Source organism: Odocoileus virginianus, chromosome 3 (genome assembly GCF_023699985.2).
Source record: "Odocoileus virginianus isolate 20LAN1187 ecotype Illinois chromosome 3, Ovbor_1.2, whole genome shotgun sequence".
NCBI lineage: Eukaryota > Metazoa > Chordata > Mammalia > Artiodactyla > Cervidae > Odocoileus > Odocoileus virginianus.
Genome location: NC_069676.1, coordinates 56,973,813 through 57,001,230, shown reverse-complemented (window position 1 = coordinate 57,001,230; position 27,418 = coordinate 56,973,813). Strand labels below are relative to the sequence as shown.

The window sequence follows — 27,418 nt, the reverse complement described above, 5'->3', positions numbered from 1 at the left end:
TCAGCTCAGGGGATAGGTGCCCATCCCCTCCTCCAGGAAGCCTTCCTTTCAGACCAACTTGCTCTCACACCACGCTGTTCCTCAGAGCACCACTCTGGGCTCTCAGCCCTGCTGACCATCTGTTATCCTGAGGATGGCAGCACTCAAATTCCCAGTGACTGGGGTGCCCAGTTATATCTCTCAAGTGAGGCTCACAGCCTGCTTTTCCCAGCAGACATCCTGAGGTCTCAGATGCTAGAGACATCCCTGTGAGGTGGACTGGGGTACTCAGGCCACATGTGAGGGTGGAAAAGGGGGAGGTGCAAGGGGGAAGAGGGAGGGAGCACCGAAAGCACTCGGACACCTGGCAGGCTGGACAGTGTGTGCGAGAGGAAGGATACTTCATGTCGGGCTTGGCGCCCTCTTCCTGGACAAGGGCCCTGGCCTTTCCTGGGGCACTCCCTTCCCTCCCACCCCAGGATCCCCGCTGCTCCAGGAGGCAGCTTCTCTGCCCCATCTGAGCTCTTTGGGGAGGGGAAAGAGCCTCATCCAGCTGAGGGCTTGTCCTGGGATTCAGGGTCTAGCAGCACCTCATCCCCTCCTCCTCTGTCCTCAAGTGGATAAAATAAAGTTACCTGCTTCATATAAACAGCTGCTGGCAGTGACATAGGTCCTAAGACTGAAGAGGACCATGGATCACCTGGTCCAAGTCTACCATTTCGCTAGTTTTGTTTGAACTAGTTTATTAATCATAAGAATAATATATCATAGTAGCCCAAGATGGAAAAAACCCAAATGTCCATCAACTGACAGATGGATAAACGAAATATGGTATATTCATACAATAGAGTATTATTTGTCTATAAAATGGAAGTACTGATACATGCAATGACATGAATGAACTTCAAAAACACTATGCTGAATGAAATAACCCAGACATAAAAGGCCACATATTGTATGATTCTGTTTAAATGAAATACTCAGATAAGGCAAATTATAGAGACAAAGAAGACTGATGGAGAGGGGAACAGGAAGTGACTGCTTACTGGGCATGGGGTTTCCTTCTGGACTGATGAAGGTGTTTGGGAACTTGATAGCGGTGATGGCTATGCAACACTGTCAATGCATTAAATGCCAGTGATTAGACACTTGCAATCGGTTGGAGTGGTCAGTTCTATGTCATGTGTATTTTACTACAACATGATGAAAAGCCCAATCAGTACAGAAGAGTATGAATGGGAAAATATGTTCCCCTTCACCCAAATTTCTGCTCATTCATTTCCTATAGGAAAATACTGTCAAGAGTTTCTTGCATATCCTAGAAAAACTATTAAATGCATGTGTGAGTACCCTATTTAAAAGTGAATGGGATCATGTTATATGCAGTATTCTGATTTTTTTTTTCATTATGTATCCTGGGATTCATTTCTGATCAGCACAGACAGACCTGTCTCATGTATTTTTTGATGGCTGAAGAATATTCCTCTGTGCTGCCAAATGATAGGATGTTGGGACACAGATATCTTATGCAGGTTCAACTACACATGGTGCACCACCCAAAAACCATAATAGAGTTTCTTGTGTGTAATGTTAAGTCCCTATACCCAGGCCGTAGCACTCACGTGAACTTCCGCTCTAGTGCCTTGATATGTGTGTATCTAACCCCTCTTTCTTATTTCAGGGGTAGAGGAACAGAAGCCCAGAGAGGGGAAGGGGGTTGTTCGAGGTCACATAGAACTAGGTCTGGAACCCCAGCCCCTGACCCCCAGGCCATGCCTACTGGCCTGCCCACCCAGGCTGTCACTGGAGAGACCAGGGTCTCCCACGCTCCTCCCCAGTAGGTGGGCGTGGCTGAATGTTGCCAGGCTAGGCTTGGAGCTCCAGCCCCAGCAGGATACACAGGAGTTTCAGGACAGGAGCCTTCTCCCCCTCACCCCCAACCCTCAGGGACCAGAACTTACTGTGGGAGCTGATATACTCAGGGGACTTGCCAGGTCCCAGGGGAAGGGCCTCCTCATAGTAGTCCTCAGGCGGAGGCCTGTTGGGGAGCGGTGGAGGCAGGTCAGCTGTCTGAAAGAGTATAGAGGAGGTGCGTGAAACTCAAAAGACCAGGAGAGCGTGGGGAGCAAGCAGAGTGACAGGGAGGAGCCTGGGGGCAAGGGGTACAGGAGCTCCTAGAAGGCAGGATGCAGTCTCTAAATGTGAAAGGACATGATGAGTGGTCAACAACTGGTACCATTTACGGTGGTGACGATAGTGAATGATGCAGTCAACAGACAATGTTTGATGTGATTTGGGCCCCCTGCCCTAATTCCATGGCCCCAAAGGCTGGGAACTTCATTTTTGGTCTGTGATCCAGACCTTCATTTTTATAGGTGAAAACTCAGGCTCAGAGATCGGAAGTGATCTGCCACACAGCAGAAGGGAGGAAGGCAGAGGCCACCCATCTTGTGATCCAGAGATTTCCCCATCACTCCTTCTGTGCTCCTGAAATCAGAAGTTGGGGTGGGCATGTCCTTTGGACCTGAAGGGACAGGTCAGTTTACCACATTATCCCTGCTCAGCACTGGCACAGTGAGCATGTCATCATGAATCACTGAAATGTTCTCATAGTGCTGTTTCTGCCCTTAACCACCACACTGAAGAAAGAGTAGATCTCTCGTGGTCAAGAGGATCCCCAACATTAGAGTTGAGAGTTTCCCTACCTCCTCCAGAGGAAAAAAGGGCCAGAGAGTGTAAGAACTCACGTGTCTCAGAGATGGACTCTTGGCTGGCTCAGGACTGGCTCCTTTGCAGGACTCCGCCTCGTCCTCTGGCATGTCTTGAAGGCCGCTCAGGTCACAGTCTACGGGGAGTCAGGCCATTAGGACAGAGTAAGTGGAGGATGAGCATGGCGGAGTGAGAAGAGGACTAGATTTGGGGTCAAGAAGCCCAACCACCTCCTCCATTAGTAATCCGGGGCAAGTGACTTCATCCCTCTTATCCATAAAGTGGTCACAATAATCCCAGTGTTATCAGGGAATCAAATGGGATAATTCAATTTGGTACAGTGCTTTGGACGTTTTCAAGGGTTATTTAATGAAGGCACGGTGTTTTCCCAAAGTCTGTCAGTCCGTGAATCCCCTCATCTGACCCACAGCTTTCTCCCTGTGTTGTATAGTGCCATTCTCCGTCAGGATAGATCACGGATCGTACACACCCTGCACGCGGCCTGGCTCGGCTGCTCCCATGCTCTAGGTGCCTCAGCTAGTCCCTCCCAGCTCTATTTTCTGCTGAACTGCCGGACTGCTCAACTCAGAGACCAGGCAGCTGCTACTAAGACGGATGTTAGCAGCAGACGAGACAACACCCTATTGCCAGCCTTCTTCGGCCTGTGTGTTCATCCCTACCCTTCCTCAAATCTCGGGGATGATTTCCTGTAACTATGGATTTTGACTAGACTTTCAGACCTGGCAGGGCCCAGAGAGGCAAAGGGACGTTTCTGAGGTGACTCAATTTTGTAATGATGACCCATATATAGGGGACCCTTCTAGAGACTGAGGTGGTAGACATGCATGTTGGGGAAGGACAGAATCTAGCTGAGGTCAGGAGAGAGTAGCTTACCAAATTCTTCAAAGAGGGACTCCACGAAGCTTGGCCCAGAGTGGAGATCCGCTGTGTTCACGTACAGGTAGGAGACTTCTTTGGCTGTGAGGAAGGAGGAGAGCAGGCCAGCAGTGAGGAGGGAGGGGACCGAGGACTGCTGTCGCTGAGGACTGCTAGTCCCCCCCGCCCACTCAGACTTCTGTCCTGCACAGGACACAGCGCTCAGGTTGCAAAGCATGTGCATATCCTAGGTTATATCCAAAGCTTTCAAACTGTGTTTCCTTTTTTCCATTGTTATTGAGGATCTCAATAACAGAGCCCAGTATAGAGGACAAAGTAGAGGCGCTGCTCTGGGGACAGCTGGGGCCAGTCGGCAAACTGCTGCCCCTTTCATTCCCCAGCAGTCCTGTGAGGGTAGCTGAGGACATTGTCCCTGGGAAGTGAGGCTCAGTCTTAGACAGTGGTGACCACCCCCCAAGTCACTCAGACCCCTCCAACCCTGTGGGACAGGACACAGCCCCTTTAGAGTTTCCTGAGCTCTTGATTTACACATACCGTCTCGTGGGCTCACTTGAGGTTGGGGAAAGGCTGGAGCAGAGGAGGAAGCTTTGCTGCTGAGCACACAGTGAGGCAGAGAGGTTGTGGGGAGAGAGAGAGGGCCTGAGTGGAGATGGAGGGGCAGGTATACAACCCATAAAGCCAAGGGGGAGTGTGTGAGCATGCATCTGAGTGCAGGAGAGTGTGATGTGTATGTGATGTGTCTGTCAGAGTGTGCGTGAGTGTTGTGCGTATATGCTGTGTGTATGTGATAAGTGAGTGTGTTGCATGTGATGGAGCATGTGGGGTATGTTGTGTGTGAGATGTGTTTCTTACTGTGTGAAGTCTATGTGAGAGCATGTTGTGTGTGTGTGAGTGTGGTAGTGGTGTGTACATGAGTGTGTGTGGCATGTGTGTTGTGTGAGTTTGTAGAGGGCTCGGGGTGGAGGAGGACAAGGAGCACAGCCAGGGCGGTGGTGGACAAAGCTTGGAGTGGATGGGGACGCTGGTTAGACCATGAAGAGAGCTTAATCGCCATGCTGTGAGGTTTAGGCTTCCTCCTGCCAGCAGGCCCTAGGGAGTTACTGAGGGTTCCTGAGAAGCTCTGGGCAGCATGCTGACAGCTGACCTGGGAGGGGCTGCAGGTTCTGCAGGATGGAGGCCACGGCCATCTTCTTCTCCAGAGTGGTGTCGCTGAGGTACTCGTGGTCCAGGAGGCTGAGCAGCCCTGTGAGCTCGGGTAGGAGCTGCTCCAGCACTGAGGGGGAAGCCCGTGGAGCACAGTCACAGCTGCGTCCAGGGCCTGGGCCCCACCCCCACCCTGCAGGACCCGGGGGAGCAGGGGCTGGAGGACAGGGCCCAGGGCAGCACGGAGACCTCAGAGGCCCTCACACAGCTGTCCCGGCGTTGGCCACCAGCCTCCCCTGGGGGAGCCCTGCTAGTTAACTGTGACGTCTTTCCGGCCTCCCTGCTCCCTGCTCCTCCTCCTCAGACCTCATCGGGGCTTGACCTGAGGACTGAACTCGCAGGTAGTCTGAGCTGAGGCGCTGACCCTCTCTTTGTCCCAGCCTGCCCTCTGCTCTGCAGGCGCAGGGTCCTTCCTCACTGAGCTCGAGGGTCAGCACAGGTCCCGGGCAGGAGCTCTGGCCGGCCAGGACACAAGGCAGGAAGGAAGCCTTCCTGTCCCATCAGTCTATACACTTCAATCTCTGGAACCTTCTGTTTCCGGTGACTTGACAGGAGCCAAACTAAACATTAACCCTTCCCACCCCTGGCCAAAAACTCATGTTGCTGTTCTTTTCCCCTTGCTATACCAGTGTTTCTCAGACTTGAGTGTATATAGGAATTACCAGGGGATTCTGTCAAAATGCAGATTCTGACTCAGGAGGGCTGGTGTGGGGCCTGAGATTCTGCATTGCTGACAAGCTCCTAGCTAAAACTGATGCTGCTGGTCTGAGACCACACGGAGTTGCAAAAACCTAGAGCACAGAGTCCTTTAAAAAGACTGAAGCATACCAAGACCATGATGTCATCAGTGTCTCTCTGTCCCAAAGCAGTATCTTGGGACTTGGTTTGCCTTAGAGCCAGAGACTGACTTCTCTACAGTAGTAGTATTGTCCATCTTTGTAGCTTGCCAATCACTTGGGCATAATAATATGAGCTCAAATGTATTGAACAGTTATTTCCAGCTGTGCTACTTCCTTTCATATGTATTGTCTTATTTAAATCTCATTCCATGTATTTTATTATCTCCATTACATGAGGATGCAGCTAAGGCTCAGAGAGGTTAAACAACTTCTCCAGGGCCATACAGCCAGCAGAGCCTGAACAGAATCTAGTTTCTTCACTTTGTACTTTATACTATAGCACTTACATTGCTTTGCAGTATTTTATTTGGCCCTACCAAGCTGAGATTGGTCTGATGATCAAGCCCATTTTTTAGATGAAGACACTAAGGTTCAGAGAAGATAAGTAACTTGCTTGAAGTTACATGGACAAGCAGAAGTCAAGATTTAAGCCCTGGTCTCTTGGCTCCCAAATCCACGTGCTTCTCCCCACTAGGACCTCCTGAGAAAGTGGTGAGACTGACTTGCAACTACAGGTCGGGATGTGTAAGAGGGGCTGTAACATGGAGCATAAGAGAATCAGTCCTGGAGCCAGATTTCCTGGGTTCATGTGCAGGCTCTGTTATTCATCAGCCATAGGACCTTTGGCAAGTTGCTTAACCTGTATGACTCAATTTCCCCCTCTGTAAAGGGGAAATAACAGCACTTGCCTCACAGTCTCATGTATGGAAAGTGCCTTGCCCTGAACATAGTAAATCCCACCCCAAGTCAGCTATGAATACTGTCACTATAGTATCTGACATGCTGATTTGTGCTGTGAGATCTGCATGTCTGTCTCCCTCAGGAAGGGGGGGAGAGGCTGTGGGCTCTGGGAGGTGCTAAGGTAGACTTAGCATCTAGTCTACCTATTCAGAGTGGGTGCTCTATATGTGTTAGATGAGTGAGGGAATGGAGAGATGACCACATGAGGACTTTTTAAAAAACAGAAATTTTATGTAGAGAGTAGTACTCATTGGAAAAATGTGATGATGTAATCTTTCTGTGCCATTCCAAAATCACCCCAAATTTGTTGGAAATGAGCTCTAGGCTGTTACTGACAGTCTGTACCTCATGGGCTGTCTCTACCGCTGGGCCCTGAGTAGGGACTATCTGTGCCATGTTTCATCTCGTCCCTGCAGCACACCTGTGAGTAGGTCCTCCAGGATGCCTATTTTCTAGGAGCTGACTCTCAAGCTGAGGGAACCTGTGGGATGGTAGCACAGCTCGAAAGAGGAGAAGCCAGGCTGATCCCAAGTCTGCATGATTCCTGGAGCTGCTGTGTGGTACACCTCCAGGCCTCACTCCAGAGCTCAGGTGAAAGGACCTGGCACCCCCTGAGATGCCACTGGGCAAGGGTTCTGGAGGGGCAGGGCTCTCTTTTTGAAGCAGAAAATTGTTTAAAGTTATTTTAGCCAGGTTTTAGCTTCCCTGGTGGCTCAGATGGTAAAGCATCTGCCTGCAATGCAGGAGACCCGGGTTTGATCCCTGGGTCGGGAAGATCCCCTGAAGAAGGAAATGGCATCCTACTCCAGTGTTCTTGCCTGGAAAATCCCATGGTCAGAGGAGCCTGGTAGGTCCATGGGGTCGCAAAGAGTTGGGCACGACTATAGATGGGGAAACAGTGGAAACAGTGGCTGAATTTATTTTTTGGGGCTCCAAAATCACTGCAGATGGTGGCTGCAGCCATGAAATTAAAAGATGCTTACTCTTTGGAAGGAAAGTTATGACCAGCCTAGAGAGCATATTAAAAAGCAGAGACATTACTTTGCCAACAAAGGTCCGTCTAGTCAAGGCTATGGTTTTTCCAATAGTGGTGTATGGATGTGAGAGTTGGACTATAGAGAAAGCTGAGTGCCGAAGAATTGATGCTGCTGAACTGTGGTGTTGGAGAAGACTCTTGAGAGTTCCTTGGATTGCAAGGAGATCCAACCAGTCCATCCTAAAGGAGATCAGTCCTGAGTATTCATTGGAAGGACTGATGCTAAAGCTGAAACTCCAATACTGTGGCCACCTGATGTGAAGAGCTAACTCATTTGAAAAGACGCTGATGCTGGGAAAGATTGAAGGCAGGAGGAGAAGGGGACGACAGAAGAAGAGATGGTTGGATGGCATCACCAACTCAATGGACATGAGTTTGGGTAAACTTTGGGAATTGGTGATGGACAGGGAGGCCTGGAATGTTTCAGTCCATGGGGTCACAAAGAGTCAGATACGACTGAGCAACTGAACTGAAGCGACTTCACTTTTTTTTTTTGGCCAAGTTTTATATGTTTTGGAGGAAATCTTTTCAAATGGAAACACAAACCTCTTTGGCACCAGCAGACACACCAAAAGTTAGTTACTCAATTCCAAAATATTTCTTGATTTACTCTAATTATGTGCCAGTCTGGTCACTTGGGGGGAATTAGAAAATGAGTAAGATACTGTTCTGGGGTATCACACTCTCTCTCTCCCACCGTATTTCTCCTCCATCCCTGTCATACACAGACAGACAGACACACACACACATTAGTAATTAATTGGTCACTAGGGAGGCTGTGGAAATGCTGTAAGGAAGGCACCACAGGGTAACCATGGGAACTTTCTTGGTGGCCTGCAGCCATGGTTCATGTTTGAAAATCCATGACGCTGCTCTGCTATCATGCAGGGGTGTCAAGGCGACAGGGTGCAGTGGCTGTTTATCTCTACCAGTAGTTGTGAAATTTTCTGGCCTCAAGATTACTTTACAATTTTAACAATTATTGAAGATCCCCAAAGAGCTTTTGGTGTGAGCTCTATCTACCAGTATTGACTTTGCATGCATGCGTGCCCTGTTGTCTCTGACTCTTTGCAACCCTATGGAATTTTCCAGACAAGAATACTGGAGTGGGTTGCCATTTCCTCCTCCAGGGAATCTTCCTGACCCAGGGATTGAACCCAAGTCTCCTGCATTGCAGGTGGATTCTTCACTGCTGAGCTACTGGGAAAACTAATATGAGTTTAACGTCACTTAAAATTGAGAATTAGATCTCAATTAGGATTAGATCTAGATTAGATCTAGGATTAGACAGAGTGCCTGAAGAACTATGGGTGGAGGTTCGTGACACTATACAGGAAGCAGTGATCAAGACCAACTCCAAGAAAAGAAATGCAAAAAGGCAAAATGGATGTCTGAGGAGGCCTTACAAATAGCTGAGGAAAGAAGAGAAGTGAAAGGCAAAGGAGAAAAGGAAAGATACAGCTATTTGAATGCAGAGTTCCAAAGAATAACATGAAGAGATAAAAAAGGCTTCCTCAGTGCTCAATGTAAAGAAATAGAGTAAAACAACAGAATGGGAAAGACTAGAGAACACTTCAGGAAAATTAGTGATACCAAGGGAACATTTCATGAAAAATGGGCACAATAAAGGACAGAAATGGTATGGACCCAACAGAAGCAGAAGATATTAAGAAGAGCTGGCAAGAATACATGCAACTATACAAAAAAGATCTTCATGATCTAGATAACCATGATGGTGTGATCACCCACCTTGAGCCAGACATCCTGGAATGCAAAGTGAAGTGGGCCTTAGGAAGCATCATTATGAACAAAACTAGTGGAAGTGATGGAATTCCAGTTGAGGTATTTCAAATCCTAAAAGATGATGCTGTAAAAGTGCTGCACTCAACATGCCAGCAAATTTGGAAAACTCAGCCGTGGCCACAGGACTGGAAAAGGTCAGTTTTCATTCCAATCCCAAAGAAAGGCAATGCCAAAGAATGTTCAAACTACCACACAATTGCACTCATCTCACACGCTAGTGAAGTAATGCTCAAAATTCTCCAAGCCAGGTTTCAATAGTACGTGAACCATGAACTTCCAGATGTTCAAGCTGAATTTAGAAAAGACAGAGGAACCAGAGATCAAATTGCCAACATCCATTGAATCATTGAAAAAGCAAGAGAGTTCCAGAAAAACATCTACCTCTGCTAAAGCCTCTGACTGTGTGGATCACAACAAACTATGGAAAGTTTTTAAAAAGATCCGAATACCAGACCACTTTACCTGCTTCCTGAGAAATCTGTATGCAAGCCAAGAAGCAATAGTTAGAACTGGACATAGTTCTAACAGACTGGTTCCAAATTGGGAAAGGAGTACATCAAGGCTGTATATTGTCACTGTGCTTATTTAACCTATATGCAGAGTACATCATGCCAAATGCTGAGCTGGATGAAGCACAAGCTGAAATCAAGATTGCTGGGAGAAATATCAATAACGTCAGATAGGCAGATGACACCACCAGAAAGCGAAGAAGAACCAAAGAGCCTCTTGATGAAAGTGAAAGAGGAGAGTGAAAAAGTAGGCTTAAAACTCAACCTTCAGAAAACTAAGATCATGGCATCTGGTCTCATCACTTCATGGCAAATAGATGGGGAAACAATGGAAACAATGAGAGACTTATTTTCTTGGACTCCAAAATCACTGCAGATGGTGACTGCAGCCATGAAATTAAAAGATGCTTGCTCCTTGGAAGAAAAGCTCTGATCAACCTGGACAGCATATTAAAAAGCAGAGACATTACTTTGCCAAGAAAGGTCCATCTAGTTAAAGCTACGGTTTTTCCAGTAGTCATGTATGGATGTGAGAGTTGGACTATAAAGAAAGCTGAGTGCCGAAGAATTGATGCTTTTTGAACTGTGTTGTTGGAGAAGACTCTTGAGAGTCCCTTGGACTGCAAGGAGATCCATCCTAAAGGAAATCAGTCTTGAATATTCATTGGAAGGACTGATGTTGAAGCTGAAACTAATACTGTGGCCACCTGATGCGAAGAACTGACTCATTTGAAAAGACCCTGATGCTGGGAAAGATTGAAGGCAGGAGGAGAAGGGGATGACAGAGGATGAGATGGTTGGATGGCATCACCGACTTGATGGACATGAGTTTGAGCAAGTTTCAGGAGTTGGTGATGGACAGGGAGGCCTGGCATGCTGCAGTCCACGGTGTCTCAAAGAGTCAGACATGACCGAGCGACTGAACTGAATTGAAAATTGAGAAAAGCTTTAAAACACAAAAATACACAGTCACCCATCCCATTAATCTTCAGAGCTACCACACTGTCACACATCTTACAGCCTTTGGAAAACTCTACTGTGTACCCGTAAGAGAATGAGAGTGAAGAGGGCATGTTAAGTCTCAGTACTATGTAAAAGTAGATGTGATGTTGGGGGCCCCCTGCTAAGCATTCCTGTCCCCAGCCACATCTTTCTGAGAACTGCTGTCCTTCAATAAATGATCTCAGATTGCTAAGCCTCTGTATTCCTTAAATCAGTCTGTCTGTCAGTTTCTCCCTCCTTCCTCCTCTTCCTGTCTCCCTCTCTTTTGTCTCTGAGGTTTTATCTCACAAATTTCCTCTTGCTGCTATCAGCAAGTGCCTCTTGTAGCAGCATTCTGGCTTCTAAAAGCTCTCCTGCTTCTAAAGTGAGGACAGGTAGTTTCTGAGTGAGTTTTGTGCATTTAAAAACATGAGTTTAAGTACCCAAGCATTCTAACACCCTTTTTTGCTTTTTTTTCCTGGTACTTGATAGGATTTCTAACATGGGCCCTTGACTTCTAAGTGTTTTTTGTTTAACTGAGCTGTGATCACAAAAGTCTAAATAGAGGAAAGGAGGGGCTGAGTGAATCTGGGAGAAGCACATGGGGAGTGAGCAGCTGCTTCGTCCTGGTGGTGGTGGTTTCTGGAGCCTGTAAGGAGGTGGTGGGCCGCAGCTGGTGGAGGAGGGAGTGTGAGCTCTGGGAGAAAGCTCAGCCTGTAGCTTTAGTGGGCAAGAACCCTTCCTTGAGCTGAGCAGTTACCATTATGCTGGGCAGTTAACGCACATCATCTCATTTAATCCTCACAAACCACACAGGTGTCTCTGTGTTCTGTGAGGGAGGAAGCAGAGGCTTAGAGAATTGAGGTCACCCATCCAGTAAGCTGTAAGGTCAGGCTCTCTGACTTCAAAACTTGCATTTCCCTGTGACTCCTGAATCCTCTATCAGCGAACTTGGGTTCAGAGAAAGGGAGGCCAGGTTGGGGCAGGGAGGAGGCGGATGGCCCCTCAAAGCCTGCTTGCTGAGCTGGGTCACTGGGGGTCTTGATCTGGAAGTCCTCTCAGTGGATGAATGGGAGACCCTTATTGTGGGGCTGAGATCCTGCTCAGTGGGTCTTTCTCCACTGAGCCCATTGAACTTTAGAGCCCTGACCATGTAGATCTCAGAGAAAAAAACAAGTGATTCAAGCTTATACCTGACTTACCAGCAGAATGTCATCCCAGGGAGAAGGTTATACATCATGGTTTACAAGAAAGCTTTCGGTCAGTGCTCTATTCTTTAAAGACGATATGGAACTCTTCCCCCCAAAGCTAACTTTCAGGTGTGGTGAATACAGATGTGCCTTCATCTTTAACACCTTAGAATTCAAACCACAAAGATTTAAACTATGAAATAATTTAATTTGGAGAGAAATAATAAACATATAATGACATAATGCTTATGACAAGTGGTCATACCCTCTCCCAGGGGTTTGCTGGACCTCCTATCTGAGAGTCTGATTCAGTAGGCTCTATACTAGGACTCAGGAATCTACACTTTTAAGGAGTATTCCAGGTGATTCCAAGGTTCAACCTCTGAAAAATATGCCACCAGAAAATCTACTAGAGGGCATGTCCGTGAACATAAAGACTGTGGGAAGACCTCCCTCATTCCTTAAAAGATTATCATTAGACATCTCTTTCTGCAACAACTGAGTGAAGGTGGGAATAAGAGCCCCTGAAGACAACTGTAACTTGCTGGAACATGAAGTCTTAGAAGAGCACAGTGATTAGGGCTTTGGGGTAAGACCTCTGAGCTAGACTTCTTGTGCTGCCACTTCCGAGTTGTACAAAGATAGGCACATTAGAGAGCTCTGAGCCATGGTTTTCTCATCTGTAAAGTGAAAATACTAGGATCCCAGCCTCCTAGGCTGGGATAACTAGGTTAAGATTATGCTTGCAGAGCACTTTGTTTGATGCTGTGCCTGGAGCCATCAACAGGGCCATATTATTGTTGTTGATGCTGCTTCCTAATATTTCCCAGAATTGTGCACACTCCAGAGTATTGACCAGATAGCATTTAGTGACAGATCTGCTGTAGTTGTGGTAACAGACTTTGTGAGGACATGTCTTAATCTGTTCCTCAGTCATAGTAGATGCCCAACAAGCATCCATTCATTGGATATTTTGATGACCCAGTCCAACACTCTGATTTTAAAGATGTGGAACATGAGGGTTCAAGAGTTTATCTGACTTAGCTATAGTCACACAACTAACTGAAAATAAGAATATCTAGTGTTACATTTACACTAGGTTTGATGCTTAGACAAGTCATAGAAGGGTGGCTTGAGAGCTCAGGGTATAACAGTCTGGGCTTCCACCCAGCTCTGCCATTTTCTGTTTGGGGAAACATCTTAACTTTCCTTAGCATTCAGTTCTTCATCTGTAAACAGTGGGGGTAAAACATTAGCTGCTGCACATGGTCACTATAGAGATGAAATAAAAAGATACATATGGTGCTTAGTGAACTCAGGGGTGTTCTCTTCATTTGTGTAACCCCCCAACAGATTCAGGTGTGCCAGGCACAAGGGAAGGGAGTTCCCAGGGCAGGAGGCCACTGTGGGATTCTGCAAGCACCCCCCTCCCCACGTGGACTGTTTACGGCCCTGGGCCTGACACTGAGCGTGTGTGGTTATGGCTGTTGGAGGCGGTAGAGCCCCTTTCCTCAGAGTGCTACCCCACCAAGGACTGCCTCCATGCCACGTGGAGGGACAGCATCTTTCAGTTGGAGGGGCAGTGATACAGCCCAGAACCCTGTCCCTGCCATCCCAGGAAAAATCTCCACTAATTCCTACCCCACCCACTTCCCATCGTTGCTCCTGGTCCAGGTCATCTCTGCTGTCTGTGGGCAGACGGGGCATCAGGACAGGGTTGCCTTTTATGACTAGGTTTTATTTAGAACCATGAATGCATTTCATTGATCTTGTTTGGTTTAGTTGAGCCTTAGGGAGGTACAGTGAATTCCAGTCAAGAAAAAACAGGGAGATACAGTCTAATCATTGTTACAAGTCTTTTTTTTTTTTTTTTTTTTTAACCAGGTGGGACAGAGGGGCATAAAAATACAAGAGAGTTGATAACTGTTCAAAGGGATGCAAAAAAGTTTGTCAAATAGAATTAGAAACCTACTTAAAAATTTATCTAAGATTATACCACTCTGTGCTTATTGCTCCTGGTGAATACCCAACTAAGACGAAGATCAGTTTTTTCTCTGCCCCTCCACCCTCCCCACCTAAGTGAAAACAGCATGAGGTGGTAGAGAGCAGAAATTTAAGCCACAAGCAAAAAGCACTGCCACTTGTTCCCAGGACTGCATCCCTGGTGCAGCTTAAGTGAAACCTTGAAGCAAAAGGCCTTCATTACAACCAGTATGGGCTCCCAGTGCAAAGAAGGTCAGATTTATTTAGAGCTCTGAAAGGTAAAAGGTCTAATTTCCATGACAAAAAGCAAGTAAATAATATATCTTCAGCAAGCCACAGGAATAAGAAACCCTGTTTGGGTTCCTACCTTGTCAGCTGGTGGGCTCTTTGACTTGTGATCTCATTCCTGGGCACCTTTTAGTCTCTGAAATTTACAAAAATGCTTGGAAACAGCTTGCAAGTTATAATTTCATTAAATGCAAAGCAGTAGGAGGAAACCAATTTCTCTTTTCCCTACTTCATTACTTGACAAGCCTCTTCAGGACAAAAATAACTCATCCTTCTTTGTTATCAAAGTCAGAGAAAATGCTAACAGTATGGTTGAAAAATGAAAAATAGGAAGAGTTGTCAGAATGTGGTTTTATGAAGGGTATGCAGTTTTTCTTTTCGTTTACTAAAATTTCCTTTCTCATTTCCCAACTGCAAAATAACCCAATTTCTATCTCATAAAGGTTCCTTACCTGGAGAAAGAACTAGTACATTCTTTTAAAACCTTTTGATCATGATTTTAGAGATGACATTTAATAAATTGTTTTAACAACCTAGCATGTCAATGAGGTATGACCCACTATAGCAGTGGGGAGTTAACTCACCTTAGAAAGGAAAGCAGTATACTTAGTAGAGGTGGTCTCAACAGTTGGGTAGGAGGAATGAAGGAAAGAGGAGACTTTTCTGTGGCTTTCCAACCGTACATGCCCTTCCAGTGAGACCTTTCTCCAGGCTGCTTTCTTCTCTGTTCCTCAGCCTTTTAACCCCAGGTCTCTGCATATGTGGTTCCCTCTTCTTGTCAGAATTCCCTTCTCCTCCTAACCAGTAATCGCCCCCTTCAGCCCTCTACTCACTCACGACTTTCTCACAGACCTTCACTGTCCTCTTGACCACATGCACTGCCTCTATTTTATGCCGTCATAGCATCACTCTCCCTGTGGTACTTCTCATGGTGAAATGTTACACTTTTCACTAGCTCTCTGGATGGATCCCTGGATGAAAAACTAGAGGATGCAGAGCCCATGGGACTGACTGTGAGGCAATTGAGTATCTGAGGATTTTGGTATTGATGAAGGTCCTGGAACCAATTCCCTGCAGATCCCAGAGGATGGTTGTATTTAAATATGTATATCTCTGATTAGCAGCTGTCTCCCTGACTTGAGCCTTAACTCCTTGGGGGTAAGAATAGTGCCAGCTTTTGCTAGTGCCTGACACAGAACACATGCTTAAGTATTTGTGGAATGAGTAAATTCTTGAAGCTAAGTTTTCTTAAGAGTTGCTAAAGTCCAACAGCTAGTTAGACAAAAGCTATGACACACCTAGACAGCAAATTAAAAAGCAGAGACATTACTTTGCCAAGAAAGGTCCATCTAGTCAAAGCTATGGTTTTTCCAGTAGTCATGTATGGATGTGAGAGTTGGACCATAAGAAAGGCTGAGTGCTGAAGAACTGATGCTTCTGAACTGTGGTGTTGGAGAAGACTCTTGAGAGTCCCCTGGACTGCAAGGGGATCAAACAAGTCAATCCTAAAAGAAATCATCAATCCTGAACATTCATTGGAAGGACTGATGCTGAAACTCTAATACTTTGGTCACCTGATGCGAAGAGCTGACTCATTGGAAAAGACCCTGATGCTGGGAAAGATTGAAAGCAGGAGGAGAAGGGGATGACAGAGGGTGAGATGGTTGGATGGCATCACCGACTTGATGGACATGAGTTTGAGCAAACTCCAGGAGATGGTGAAGGACAGGGAAGTTTGGTGTGCTGCATGCAGTCCAGGGGGTCTCAAAGAGTTGGACATGACTGAGCGACTGAATAACAGCGACAGCTAGTTAATGTCTAGTTAACCATGTTTGTTCTCATGGTGACTCAGGATAGTAGAAAAGATGCTTGAAAGAAAGAAAAACAAAAAACAGGTAGCAAAGAGCCCAGGGTACAAAAGGGAGCAGAAGCCCGATTTCTCATGTGGCTAAGCTCCCTAAACCCTGTTTGTTTGAACTTGTACCCCTCTTGTGAATATGGTTTCCAGTTGGTTTAGTGATGTGTGTTTTGTAGCTTGTGGATTTTAATCCTAACATAGTAACATTAATACAGGAACTATATGAGTTTAAGTCTTGTTCCCATTTTCTAGCTGTATACCTTTGGAATAATTACATAACCACCTGATGTACATCATTGGTGACCTGTGAAGCTTATCTACCTCAAGAGTGGGCCCTAGTACAGTGAGAATGTGCCTAAAACAGTGTCTGGCACATAGTATATACTCAGTACATGTTAGCTGTTTACATTATTCTTCCTTTACTATTATATGTCATACCCTGCTTTAAGAGATTTACATGTGTTCTTTACATAATTAAATTATGAATTTTGGTAAATTCTTAATGAAATTCATAACTTAATTCTTACACATGTGGGAACTGAGGACTGCAGAATGGGAAGAATCCTGAGGCCACTTGGAGATGCCTCTCCCAGTGCTCCTTCAGAATGCTGCTTCCATCTATGCTAAGTCCTGCATTAACTCTGCAGAGAGGCCCCCAGTCACACAGGTGAGGCTGAGGGAATTGACCCTTCACTTCATGGGTACAGAAATCCCTCCTTCCTCTGCCCACAGTTTCTTCCAAGTTATTGCAGATCTACCCATCTGGGGTCATGAAGATGTCTCACTTCTTTCCTCTGAATTTACAAGCACTTCATGGAGTCCAAATGAAGGCCAAACAGTGGGCTGGACGTTGGAGGGGACCTCACTGGTTGGACTAGCATTGTTGATCGCCAAAACAAATACATCCTGTTGTCCCAGAGCATACAGGGAAGACTGTGGTTCATGTGGGCTGGAAAAGAATAGAAAAGGAGCAGCAAAGAAACACAGCTGCAAAGCCAATGCCTTGTGCTGACTGCTTTCCAGGAGTTAAATATAGCTCCTGTGTGAGGCAGGCAGAGGGTTGTCGAGGTCACCTTGAAAGGCTTTTGTGTGTGATAATTACAGCTTATGCAGGAAACAGAATATCCTTTATGCTGAAGAGAATAGTACAGTTTGACTCCTTGGGAGAGAAACCCAGAATCCTGAGGGAGGTGGAAAAGAAGAGTGGAGTATTTGGGATTTGGTAGGAGAACCAACTCTTTGGAAAAGACCCTGATGCTGGGAAGGACTGAAGGCGAGAGGAGAAGGGGACGACAGAGGATGAGATGGTTGGATGGCATTACTGATGCGATGGACATGAGTTTGAGTGGGCTCTGGGAGTTGGTGATGGACAGGGAAGCCTGGCATGCTGCAGTCCATGGGGTTGCAAAGAGTTGGACACGACGGAGTGACTTAACTGAAGGAGAGGAGAGTATCTGGTTTGGGTTCTGACTCCTCCCACTTGCTAGTATGGAATCGGGTAAATCAGCCTCTCAGAGCATCATCTTCCTCTTCTGGAAGAAGGGATTTAGAATCCTTGTGTGCGGGAATCCTTTGTGGGAGGGGAAATGGGCAATGGTGGGGTAAGGGTTTGTAAACTGTGGGGGTTCTTACTGGGGATTCTCTGTAGCAAAGTTCTGTGATGTACTCTTGTTTCAGGAAGTTAAGAGGTCAGGGAGGTGGCAGGTCAGTGGAAACAGGTTGTGGGGATGTTTTGGGGTGACTCTGTTCCGGGAGGTGGGCCAGGGTGACAAGCTCATGGAGGCCCTGCATCTTAATGGCCTTTTGAGCAGCAGTTCTGCCCATGTCTTGTCATCCACCAGGATAGATCTTATTCTGAACACCTTGTTTCTCAGCCCTGGGTGGCCAGGGAAGTGGTAGTTCTCCCTCATCAAGACATTTCCAGACAAGAGTGGGGTGGGGCAAAGAAATAGCTTTTGGCAGTGGGGCTGGATTCTCCCAGAATTGTTCCTTTGTGTGCAGATTCCTCCCTGTTTGGCTCACAGAGGAAATGGTTCCAGGAGGAAGTGGAAAACTGTGACACACACACGCTCAGCCCTCACACACAAGATGGCAGCTGTTTCCGCTTGGTGGAAGTCCCTGCCGTCTCCTTCACTGAATGGAGTGGCCTGGGATACCGGATGATAAAGGCAGGGAGTGTTTTTGAGCTCTTAAGTGATGTTCCAGATGTTATGCTAAGCATTTTGCATGGATTACCTCATTTAATTCTCATAATGGCCCTGTGAGGTAGTGACTGTTCTTACACTCTGTTTTATACATAAACCAAGTGAGGCTTGGAGAGGCACAATTGTTTGTTTAAAGGCACATGGCAAGCAGAACCTAGACCTAAGTCTAGGGCCTAAACTTCTAACTGGTGCATCATAATTCTTTCTGGTCACTTTCTTCTAAAAGAGGTTCCCTATCTCTGAAGCTCGCTAGAACCACCAGTGAGCCACTCATGCCCACTCCCCACTAGTGTCCCTTCATAGGATGGGTGCCTGGTCTGAGGCCTAGATGGAGCTGGGCTTACCGTTCTGAGAAGTTTGAGTTTGAGGAACTATCTCACCAGTTGCCTGCAACAGACACTGCAGGTGTTTGGCTGGGGGTTTGCAAATAATACTGATAGTAATAAAGATAGTCAATGATGACAGTGAACGTTTATTGAACATATTCTACAATGTGGGCCTAACACTTTTATTTCTTTACTAAATTAGGACCTCAAGTGGACAAAAACTGGATTAATCCTAGTCCTTGTTTCAAGAGACACTGTCATCATTGGCTCATGCATGCTTCATTTTTATTTATCTATGTAATCAGTTATTTTTGCTAATGTAGTAAGTACCCACAAGTCCACCATTCAAAGCAGAATCCTGAATCTAGACAATATCATACATCTAACTATGATCTCACACTTCTGCTTACCCTCTCCCAGTCTGTCATCCTGAATGCTGTATTCATCACATCCTTATTTTCCCTTATAGACCGCAACTAGATTTACCCATAAAAATTTAAAAATATTAGTTGTTATAAACTTTATTAAAAGGGCATAATGTTATTGGTAATTTTTTGTGACTTTTTTCTTACTGTGGTACTGCTAAGGTTTATCGATATCGTTGCCTGTCATTGTGTTCATTCATTGTGCTGTATGATACTCCATTGTGAGAATATTCTCCATGGCTAACACTCTGTGCCTATTATGTTTATTTCATCTTTGCAGCAACTGCATATGGTCGGAGCTCTTCTTGTCTCAGTTTTACTGACAAGAAACTAAGGCCTAGAGAGGCTAAGGAGCTTGCTGGAGTCATAGGTTTAGTCATAGATGCCAGGTTTGCATCTTTCTGGCCTTCACTGTATGCTGTGTTCTGGTGTAGAGGGGAAAACACAGGAGCTGGAGCCAAATGCCTAAGGCTCAAGCTCCGTACTTACTGGCTGTGTGGGCTCGGGCAAGTTGCCTCTATTTCTTCAGCGTTAAAGTGGAGTGATGGTAACTGCTCTGTCTACCTCTCAGGCCTGTTGTGAGACTCAAACCTGACAATATATGTGAAAAGTGATAGTAAACAGTCTGTACATGGAAGTTTTATAAATTGGTACATTGTGATTAATGATCAGTGTACCATCTGCTCCCCCCTTCCCTCAATGAAACAACAGAACATGTGTAGGATTCAAGAGATGAGCATCTCTATTCAGAAAGGCATGGGTTGGGTTGACAATCAGCCCATAGAAACCTTTGTGTGATTAAAGAATTATAAAATTATCAATAAAGGCCTCAGACTGCACTAATGGAAACAGTGTATTTATCTTTATTCTGTTCAGTAGAGTTTAAAAACTATTTTTTTTTTCACTATTCATTACCTATTTTCAATATCTGAGGCCCCACCCCACTACTGTTTGCTTGTGGTGTTTCCTTTGAATGTCTTGTTCTCCAGCTACTATACTATTTGACCCTGGGCAGGATACTTCACTTTTCTGAGTCTCCACATCTGAATAATGGGGATAATAATAATACCTACACCTTACAGGGCTGTCATGAGGGTCCAGCGAGGTATTATATGAACTGCTTAGAACAGTTCTTGACACATACCAAATTGACTAATGTCGTTATTTAAACTCTCCCCTATTCCCTAGACAGTGCCCATTTATTCTTTGAGAGTTAGTTTAGAGGCCCCTTCCTCCAGGAGGCCTGTCCTGCTGTTCTGGACGGGTGAGGTTACCTGTTAAGAGCCTCCAGTGCAGACAGTTTGTTCAGAGACCTCAATTAAAGTGTGAACTGTGAGAGTAGAGATGAGGCCTGATTTAACATCTGCTGCTGCTGCCCGGTGCCCAGTACCGTCATGGGCACAGAGCAGATGCCCTGCAGAGAGATTCACTAACAGCCCAGAATTCAGAGGAACAACCGCAGATTAGGGAGGGGGCTGCTAATTCTGCCTGTGACAGCCATCTCCAAGAGCAGAGGGGCTTATAGGGATGGGGGAAAGGAAGAAGAGGCAGACTTGTTGTCTGGGGTTCTGGAGGACAGTCCAGACCAGCGGCGGCAGCTCCAAGACCATATTATTAGGTCCACTCTATGTAGGAACTTTCCAGAAATTTGAACTAAGAAGAGAGCCAGCTATCCCTTCCAAGAGGGGCTAAGTCTTGGTGGACTGCCTCTTGGCAGGAATGTGGGGGTGAGTTAGTATAGTGGGTAATTGTGACACTGGGTGACTATGGTGAGAAGCACACAGAATCACACCTGGGATCTGTCCTCCCTAGCCCAGCGGCCCCAGGCAGGTGACATCAGTTTTCTCATCTGTGAGGCAGAGGTGATAAGACCACTCATGTCAGAAGGTTGTGGTGAGCAGAAAGGGAGGTAAGGTAGAAAAGTGTTAAGCTCTGTGCCAGGCACATATGAGACCTCCTGCAAAGGTTTGTTGTTACTGTTGTTGATGTTGTTAGTAATCACAGGGGATTCAGGTATCTCCCAGAGTTTAGTCTAGACATTCTAGGTGGGAGGCTAAAGGTTATGTTCAGAATGGCCACCCTGCCTGCTGCCCAGGTGGTAAGTCTATCCTCTTCTCTCTCTTCCTTCCTTCCCCTTGCTTGCAAAAGCCTTCCAGTGCTAACCTTAGATTATGTCTGGGCCAGGCCCCTGTAAGTGCAGCCCACAGGGAGCCCAGCCATCCCTGGCAGGCTTTGGGAGATGCCTAGAGTGATTTCCTGCCTCCAGAGCTGGGGATGAGATGGAGAAAATGATGGTTGAAGGTCCTGGGAATGACTTATCTTGAGTCTTGAAGAACCCTGGACAGATGTCTCCTCTGCTCTCCCATGAGATCAACAATTCTACATGCTGTCTTTGAAAATGGACAGAGTGTGAAGTTTTAGGTTTTTCTGTTCTTAAACAGGAAGGTGAGTTAGTCTTACAAAGTTTGCTGCTCATATGCAGTATGTGCTGCAGTTCCTAACCGGTCTCCTTTTTCTAATCTCTCCCTTTCTACTCTGATGTGAGCTTTAATTTCCCCAAATGGCAACACACAGCATAACCCCCTCCTGCTCACACCTCGTCAGTAGCTCCCCAGGGCCCAGACACCAGTTTCCTTTGTGACTCAGATGATGAAAGAGCTTCATATGCTCCCTGTACTCCCTGTGATTTATTCCCTCGGTAATTCCATCCCTTTCCAGGATGGGCAGGCAAGAAGTGAGAGGAATCCATTCTGATTTTTAAAGAAAGGAGATAATTTATAGAAGTGTTGTTTAAGCATTGGCTTTTTTTTTTTTTTAATTGTGTGCTTCCTGCATGCTGAGTGCTTTTCTTGCAGAAATCCAATTGTCCCCCATAGTCAGACAGGAGATTGTTATCTCCATTTTTAGCTGAAGAAACTAAGACCCGGGATTAAATAGAAGGAGTAGAGTGGGGATTCAAACCCTGGCAACCTGACACCGCAGCCAGTGCACTCGGCTCCCACAGTATGCCGCCTCTATTATTAGTTACCAGTCACACCCGCAGTTTTGTGGACCTGTAGGATAAGGCCCTACTCGAGGCTCCATTTTACCCCTGCCTGCTTCTCTGGGCTGTAGGCACACTGACCAGCTTGTGCTCTGAGCATGGCTTCTGTGCCTCTCTCCTTCCTACTTGCCATTGTCTCTACTTGGAGTGCTGATCCCCCAGTGTTTCTGAGGTTCCTGGCTAAAAAGTGTCCCTTGAGTCTTCTGAGCCTTTATGTATTCTCTTTGATGGACATGAACTAGATATGACTTCATGTCACAGGCGTTGGTGACAGAGTCTTAGTTTTTATGCCTCACTAGGAGGTTAGGGGTGTAGGAACCCTACGCTTACCCCTGTTACCCCTTAGAGCTACAGCTGGTTGCTGGCTGGAGGTGAGGAAATGTGATCAGTCCCTCTGGCTTCCCAGCACACCCCTAGATCAGTTTTCTTTTTGCTTCAAGTAAAGCTTAAAATAAAAAAAATAATCCCACTTGGTTTCATATCGGCTGGATTTACCCTTTGCAAACTCTTCAACAAGAATGGGCAGGAAGAATAAATATTTATTCTACAAATGAATAAATCTGATTCCATCTTCAAAAGAAAGCCTTAGTATAAATTATCATAATTTCTCCATTCTAAGATTTTACTGATTTAAAGATATTTTATCTATTAAATAATAGCTTTTTGAAAAAAAAGAAAACAGAAAAAATGAACAAATTGATGTAGCAAATTTAAGATATATTCTTTCAAAAGTATGTTTTGGTATCAATGAAATATTTTTAAGAATATGGTCCAATTCAATTTTGATTTTTTTCTTTTGATTCTGGTGGTCTCAGGAAAAAAGTTTCCTAAGTCTTGACTAAATCACCATGAAGCATGGGCAGGTGTCAGCGGTGTTCCAGCCCTGAACCCCTGGGGTTGCTGGGTCAGCAGGGGCATGTCAGGCCGATTATGTATCAGTGGCATCCCCGAGACCCCCAAGGCCAGTGTACAGGCTTTCTCCCCAGCAGAACTCTGCGCTCCGCTGACATCTCTTGACCACGTCAGTGGTTCTGGAGAAAGCTGACTGGGAGTCCATCATGTGATCTTAGGCACGACACCACCCCTTGAGCCTCGGTTTCCCCGGCTGTAAAGTGAGAGGCATAAGATTAGACAGGCGGTTTTCAAATGTTCTGCAGATGGAGCTCAGGGGTCTGGGAGGCTTTTCTGGGGGCTACCTTGGGAGTAGGAAGATGGAGTAGACTGTACTCAGTATTTTCATTCCCACTTCCCGCAGAACAACTCTTTGTTTAAGATTTTATTTGCAGAAGGATTCTGAGGCTAAATGTAGTTTGAAAAACACTGGTAAATGGCATTCTGGGGCCTTTCCAAATAGTAGTTTTGAGTACGTACTCTTGAATGATCTGAGGACAGGGCTTCATTCCTCAGCCTGGACACACCCTCAGAATCTTTCTCACCACAGTGCTCCAGGAAGACACTCCCAAACTCTACAGATTAATTCAGGGGTTGGCAAACTTTGTGTAAAGGACCAGATAGTACATATTTTAGGCTTTTTAGGCCACATGTGGGCCTCTGCTGCAACTACTCAACTCTGTTCTTTTGGCAAAAAAGCAGCCATAGACAAAACATAATGAATGGACATGGCTGTGGGCCAACACAACTTTATTTACCAAAAGATGTGGGGGGTCTGGATTTGGTCTAACAACCAAGGTGTACTGCTACCTGTGCTGTAATAAACACTTCGACCTGACAGGTGAAGAAACTGAAGCCCAAGGAGGAGATTCAAGTAACTGGATTTGGTCGGGATCCCTGTACCTCGGTCAGCGAACATGCTTTCTCCACTCCACACTGCTCACTTAGCCATAACCCTTACCCTGATTTGGATTGTGGGCATCTGAGATTGCATGACTGAGGGAATGGTGCCCAGAAAAGACACGTGCCCCACTTATCCCTCTCAGGAGATGAGTTTTCCCCTAGGTTCTTAGAGGGCTATAAAAAGCCCCTGAGCTTGCCTCATGTGGGACGTTCTGTCAGTAAATTCCCCAGAGCTGGAATGACTGCAATGTGGTGCCACATTCTGCCCCCTCTGCAGCCTGACAGCTGTGCAGGGAGAAGAATCAGGGCTGGCCGGCTCTGTGCCTCCACCCCCGCTTGGGGTGTGGCTGGGATTCCCCGAATGGAATTTTAGGTGGAGGACAAAACCCTGCCTGGGCCCTCCTGGGGCAGGATCTTTGCCAGTTCCAGGAGGATGAATGTTTCTTGAATTCTAAATGCCAGAACTACAAGGGCCACAGTGGAAGGAGTGTGAAGGGTGAGAAATAAAGTCTCACACCAGCTGCCTGGCCATACCATTCACTGATGGAAGCTGTCCCTCCTGGAACTGTTTAGATTCCCTTTCCCTTCCCTGCTTCCCACCTTGAAATCTTCACCTGTTAAGTCTTTGTGGCTTATCTGGCAAGTCCTTCACATTAATAGACCTGGGAATGCCTCTCTCCACTGGACAAGCAGTGGAGAGCGATGGATGGTAAAGAACTTAGGTTTGGAGGTGGGCAGGGCTGGGTATATAAATTTACCTGTTTAGGCCTCAGTTTTTTCATCTGTAAAATTGGGGATATTTAAAAAAAAAAAATACATGTACGACACATTTTAAAGTAGGTACTGAAAATAAATTACAGTAAATAAACTTAAAATGCAACAGATGGCAATGTCATGATGAACATTCCCATCGAATTCTGTTGGGAGGTGTGGTGGTGATGAGACTGCAGGGCTCAGGGAAGATAAATATCACAAATATATCAAAAACTTCAAATTATTGTGCATTCACACACTGACATGGGCCACAGACATGCCTTCACAGGGACTGTACTTATCAGTCTACCACAGAACCAGATTTTGCCATAAACTACAAAATTTTTAAAACAAAGTTGTATTTACATCTTTCTAATTCATACACATGCCCTAGCTGTGATTTTAAAAACTAGAAACTACACGTTGTACAGACACTCTCCCCTCATAACTGCTGGCAACATTTTTGGATGGAATTTCTCCCCCAATAAAATTAATGGCATGTTTTATACACATGAAAGTCAAACTGCATCAGCTTCGTGATTGTTGAGAGGATTAAATGGCTCAATGTACATATGTAAACTGCCTGACTCATGGTGAGTGCTCAGTTGGCAATTATTATTAAACATCTGTTATGTGCTAGACCCTGGAAATAAGATGTAGAGACAGTCTCACAGCACAGGCTTCATATATACACAGAGGAGGCATTTAAATTAGTACAATACAATATTCTAAGAACTGAAATTGAGGAGGGTGGGGTGACCCAAAGTCAAAGGGAAGGTCCAGGGAGGATGTGGCAGATAGTTTTCATGGAGGTGATGCTGAGTGGTCTCTTTCAGGGAGAGGGAAAAGCAGAGGCATCTTTTTAACCTCAGTTTTTGCATCTGTCTAACTGGGAGAATGTCTCAGCTGACCACTTCACAAGGCTTTTACCAGAGTTAAGTCATTGAAGAGAATCTCAAGGTTGAAAGGGTCCCAGAGAAAGGATTCTAGTGGTCAGTTCTCTCTTTGAATATCCCTGCTATTACACAGGTTCCTTCTGGCCCAGGGTGACACCTCTGTGGATGACTGCTGAGTGAGAGCCTGTATGACTGCCAGAGTTGCCCAAGCTCTAAAGGAAGCACTCCATGATTAACAACCCCAACACTATGTGGGAATGGACATAACTGGCGAATGTGAAAAGGTTTCTAGAAGTTAAAAGCTTAATAAAAATGTATGTATTTATGTTGCAGAAGTGAGTGGCTGAGCCACTCGCTAGGACATGGTATTTCTGCTTCTGTGTCCAGATACATTTCTCTGCTGGCACTGTGTACTTGGCACATTTATTGGAGGTTTGTCCTCTCAGGCTAGAGTACCCATACCATGGGAGTCCATGGTGGAGGGCAGGGTGGGGTTAGGGAAGAAACCTTGAGAAAAATACGATCTATCTTGGTAAGTCCACTGCACAAAGATTTTTTTGGGGGGGGTGTTTGTTCAGGTGTGTTATGGATGATAATAGAAATTTGTTTGGCTTTAGATAAAATTCACTTCAAGCTTTCAGAAGCCACTTTGGGTAACAGACCAGACCAAACCCTAGAATTTCACTTGGTTGAAAAGTGTGAAAGGCAGTGCTGGAGCAAGTAATCAAGGGAGGTGTTTGAGCAAGGTCAAGGGTCCTGATAAGCCTGTGCACGAAAACAGCAAGCACGTCAGACTCACCTGCGAGCTTTGCAAAAAGTACACATTCCCAAACCTCATTCCAGATCCACTGATCAGACCTCTGGGGGTATATTTTCAGTAGGCTCCCTGGAAGATGGATTCTTCCAGCTGGATTCGAGAACCACTGCTTTAGACAAACAGAGAGTGGTCTTTATGGGAGGCTGGAGAGGTGAGAGGAGAAACAGGAAGCTCTTACAGGAGATGACAGGATATTGGAGAAGAAGCCATCCAAGATACATTTTTCAGTAACAGTTAACAGAACTGGGGTTCTGACTGCAGAAAGGGTGAAAGCAAAGGAAATGATGAATAATGACAAAGTCTACGTTTCTGACCCTAAAATAGGAATCATTGAAATGGAAAATCCTGGAGCTAAAAGTGGCCTTACCCAGCTCTACTCTGTGAACTTTGTATTTTTTCTTTTATTTATTCATCATCTTTTATTTATTCACATTTTTTGCACATATACTACATGCAAAGCATTATGTTAGATGCTGGAAAAGAATCGTGAACAAGGTAAGCAGGACCCTGTCGTCATAAAGCTCACATTAACAGCTAATTAATTGCTATAATTAATCATTACTATGAAGATGGCAAAGATCTTGCAAAGATGGGCACAACAAAGGACAGAAATGGCATGGACCTAACAGAAGCAGAAGGTATTAAGAAGAGATGGCAAGAATACACAGAAGAACTATACAAAAAAGATCTTCATGACCTAAATAACCACGATGATGTGATCACTCACCTACACATCCTGGAATGTGAAGTTAAGTGGGCCTTAGGAAGCATCACTATGAACAAAACTAGTGGGGGTGATGGAATTCCAGTTGAGCTATTTTAAATCCTAAAAGATGATGCTGTGAAAGTGCTGCACTCAACATGCCAGCAAATTTGGAAATCTCAGCAGTGGTCACATTACTGGAAAAGGTCAGTTTTCAGTCCAATCCCAAAGAAAGACAATGCCAAAGAATGTTCAAACTACCCCACAATTGTACTCATCTCACATGCTAGCAAAGTAATGCTCAAAATTCTCCAAGTCAGCCTTCAATAGTACATGAATGGTGAGCTTCCAGTTGTTCAAGCTGGATTTAGAAAAGGCAGA

General features: G+C 45.6%; 1 protein-coding gene and 1 long non-coding RNA gene across 11 annotated transcripts in view; one reads left to right on the top strand and one right to left on the bottom strand.

Annotated features, from left to right (window-relative positions):
- The window catches only part of LOC110143728 (uncharacterized), a 109,156-nt gene that overhangs the window by 35,707 nt on the left and 46,031 nt on the right, over positions 1-27,418 (top strand). The window lies entirely within an intron of this gene.
- The window catches only part of AFAP1L1 (actin filament associated protein 1 like 1), a 68,417-nt gene that overhangs the window by 32,457 nt on the left and 8,542 nt on the right, over positions 1-27,418 (bottom strand). Inside the window, exons 2-5 of the mRNA XM_020903429.2 lie at positions 4,730-4,858; positions 3,583-3,666; positions 2,727-2,824; positions 1,941-2,049 (exon numbers count right to left, since the gene is read on the bottom strand). Coding sequence (XP_020759088.2) covers positions 1,941-2,049; positions 2,727-2,824; positions 3,583-3,666; positions 4,730-4,858 — 420 coding nt within the window. The remainder of the gene's footprint in view (positions 1-1,940; positions 2,050-2,726; positions 2,825-3,582; positions 3,667-4,729; positions 4,859-27,418) is intronic.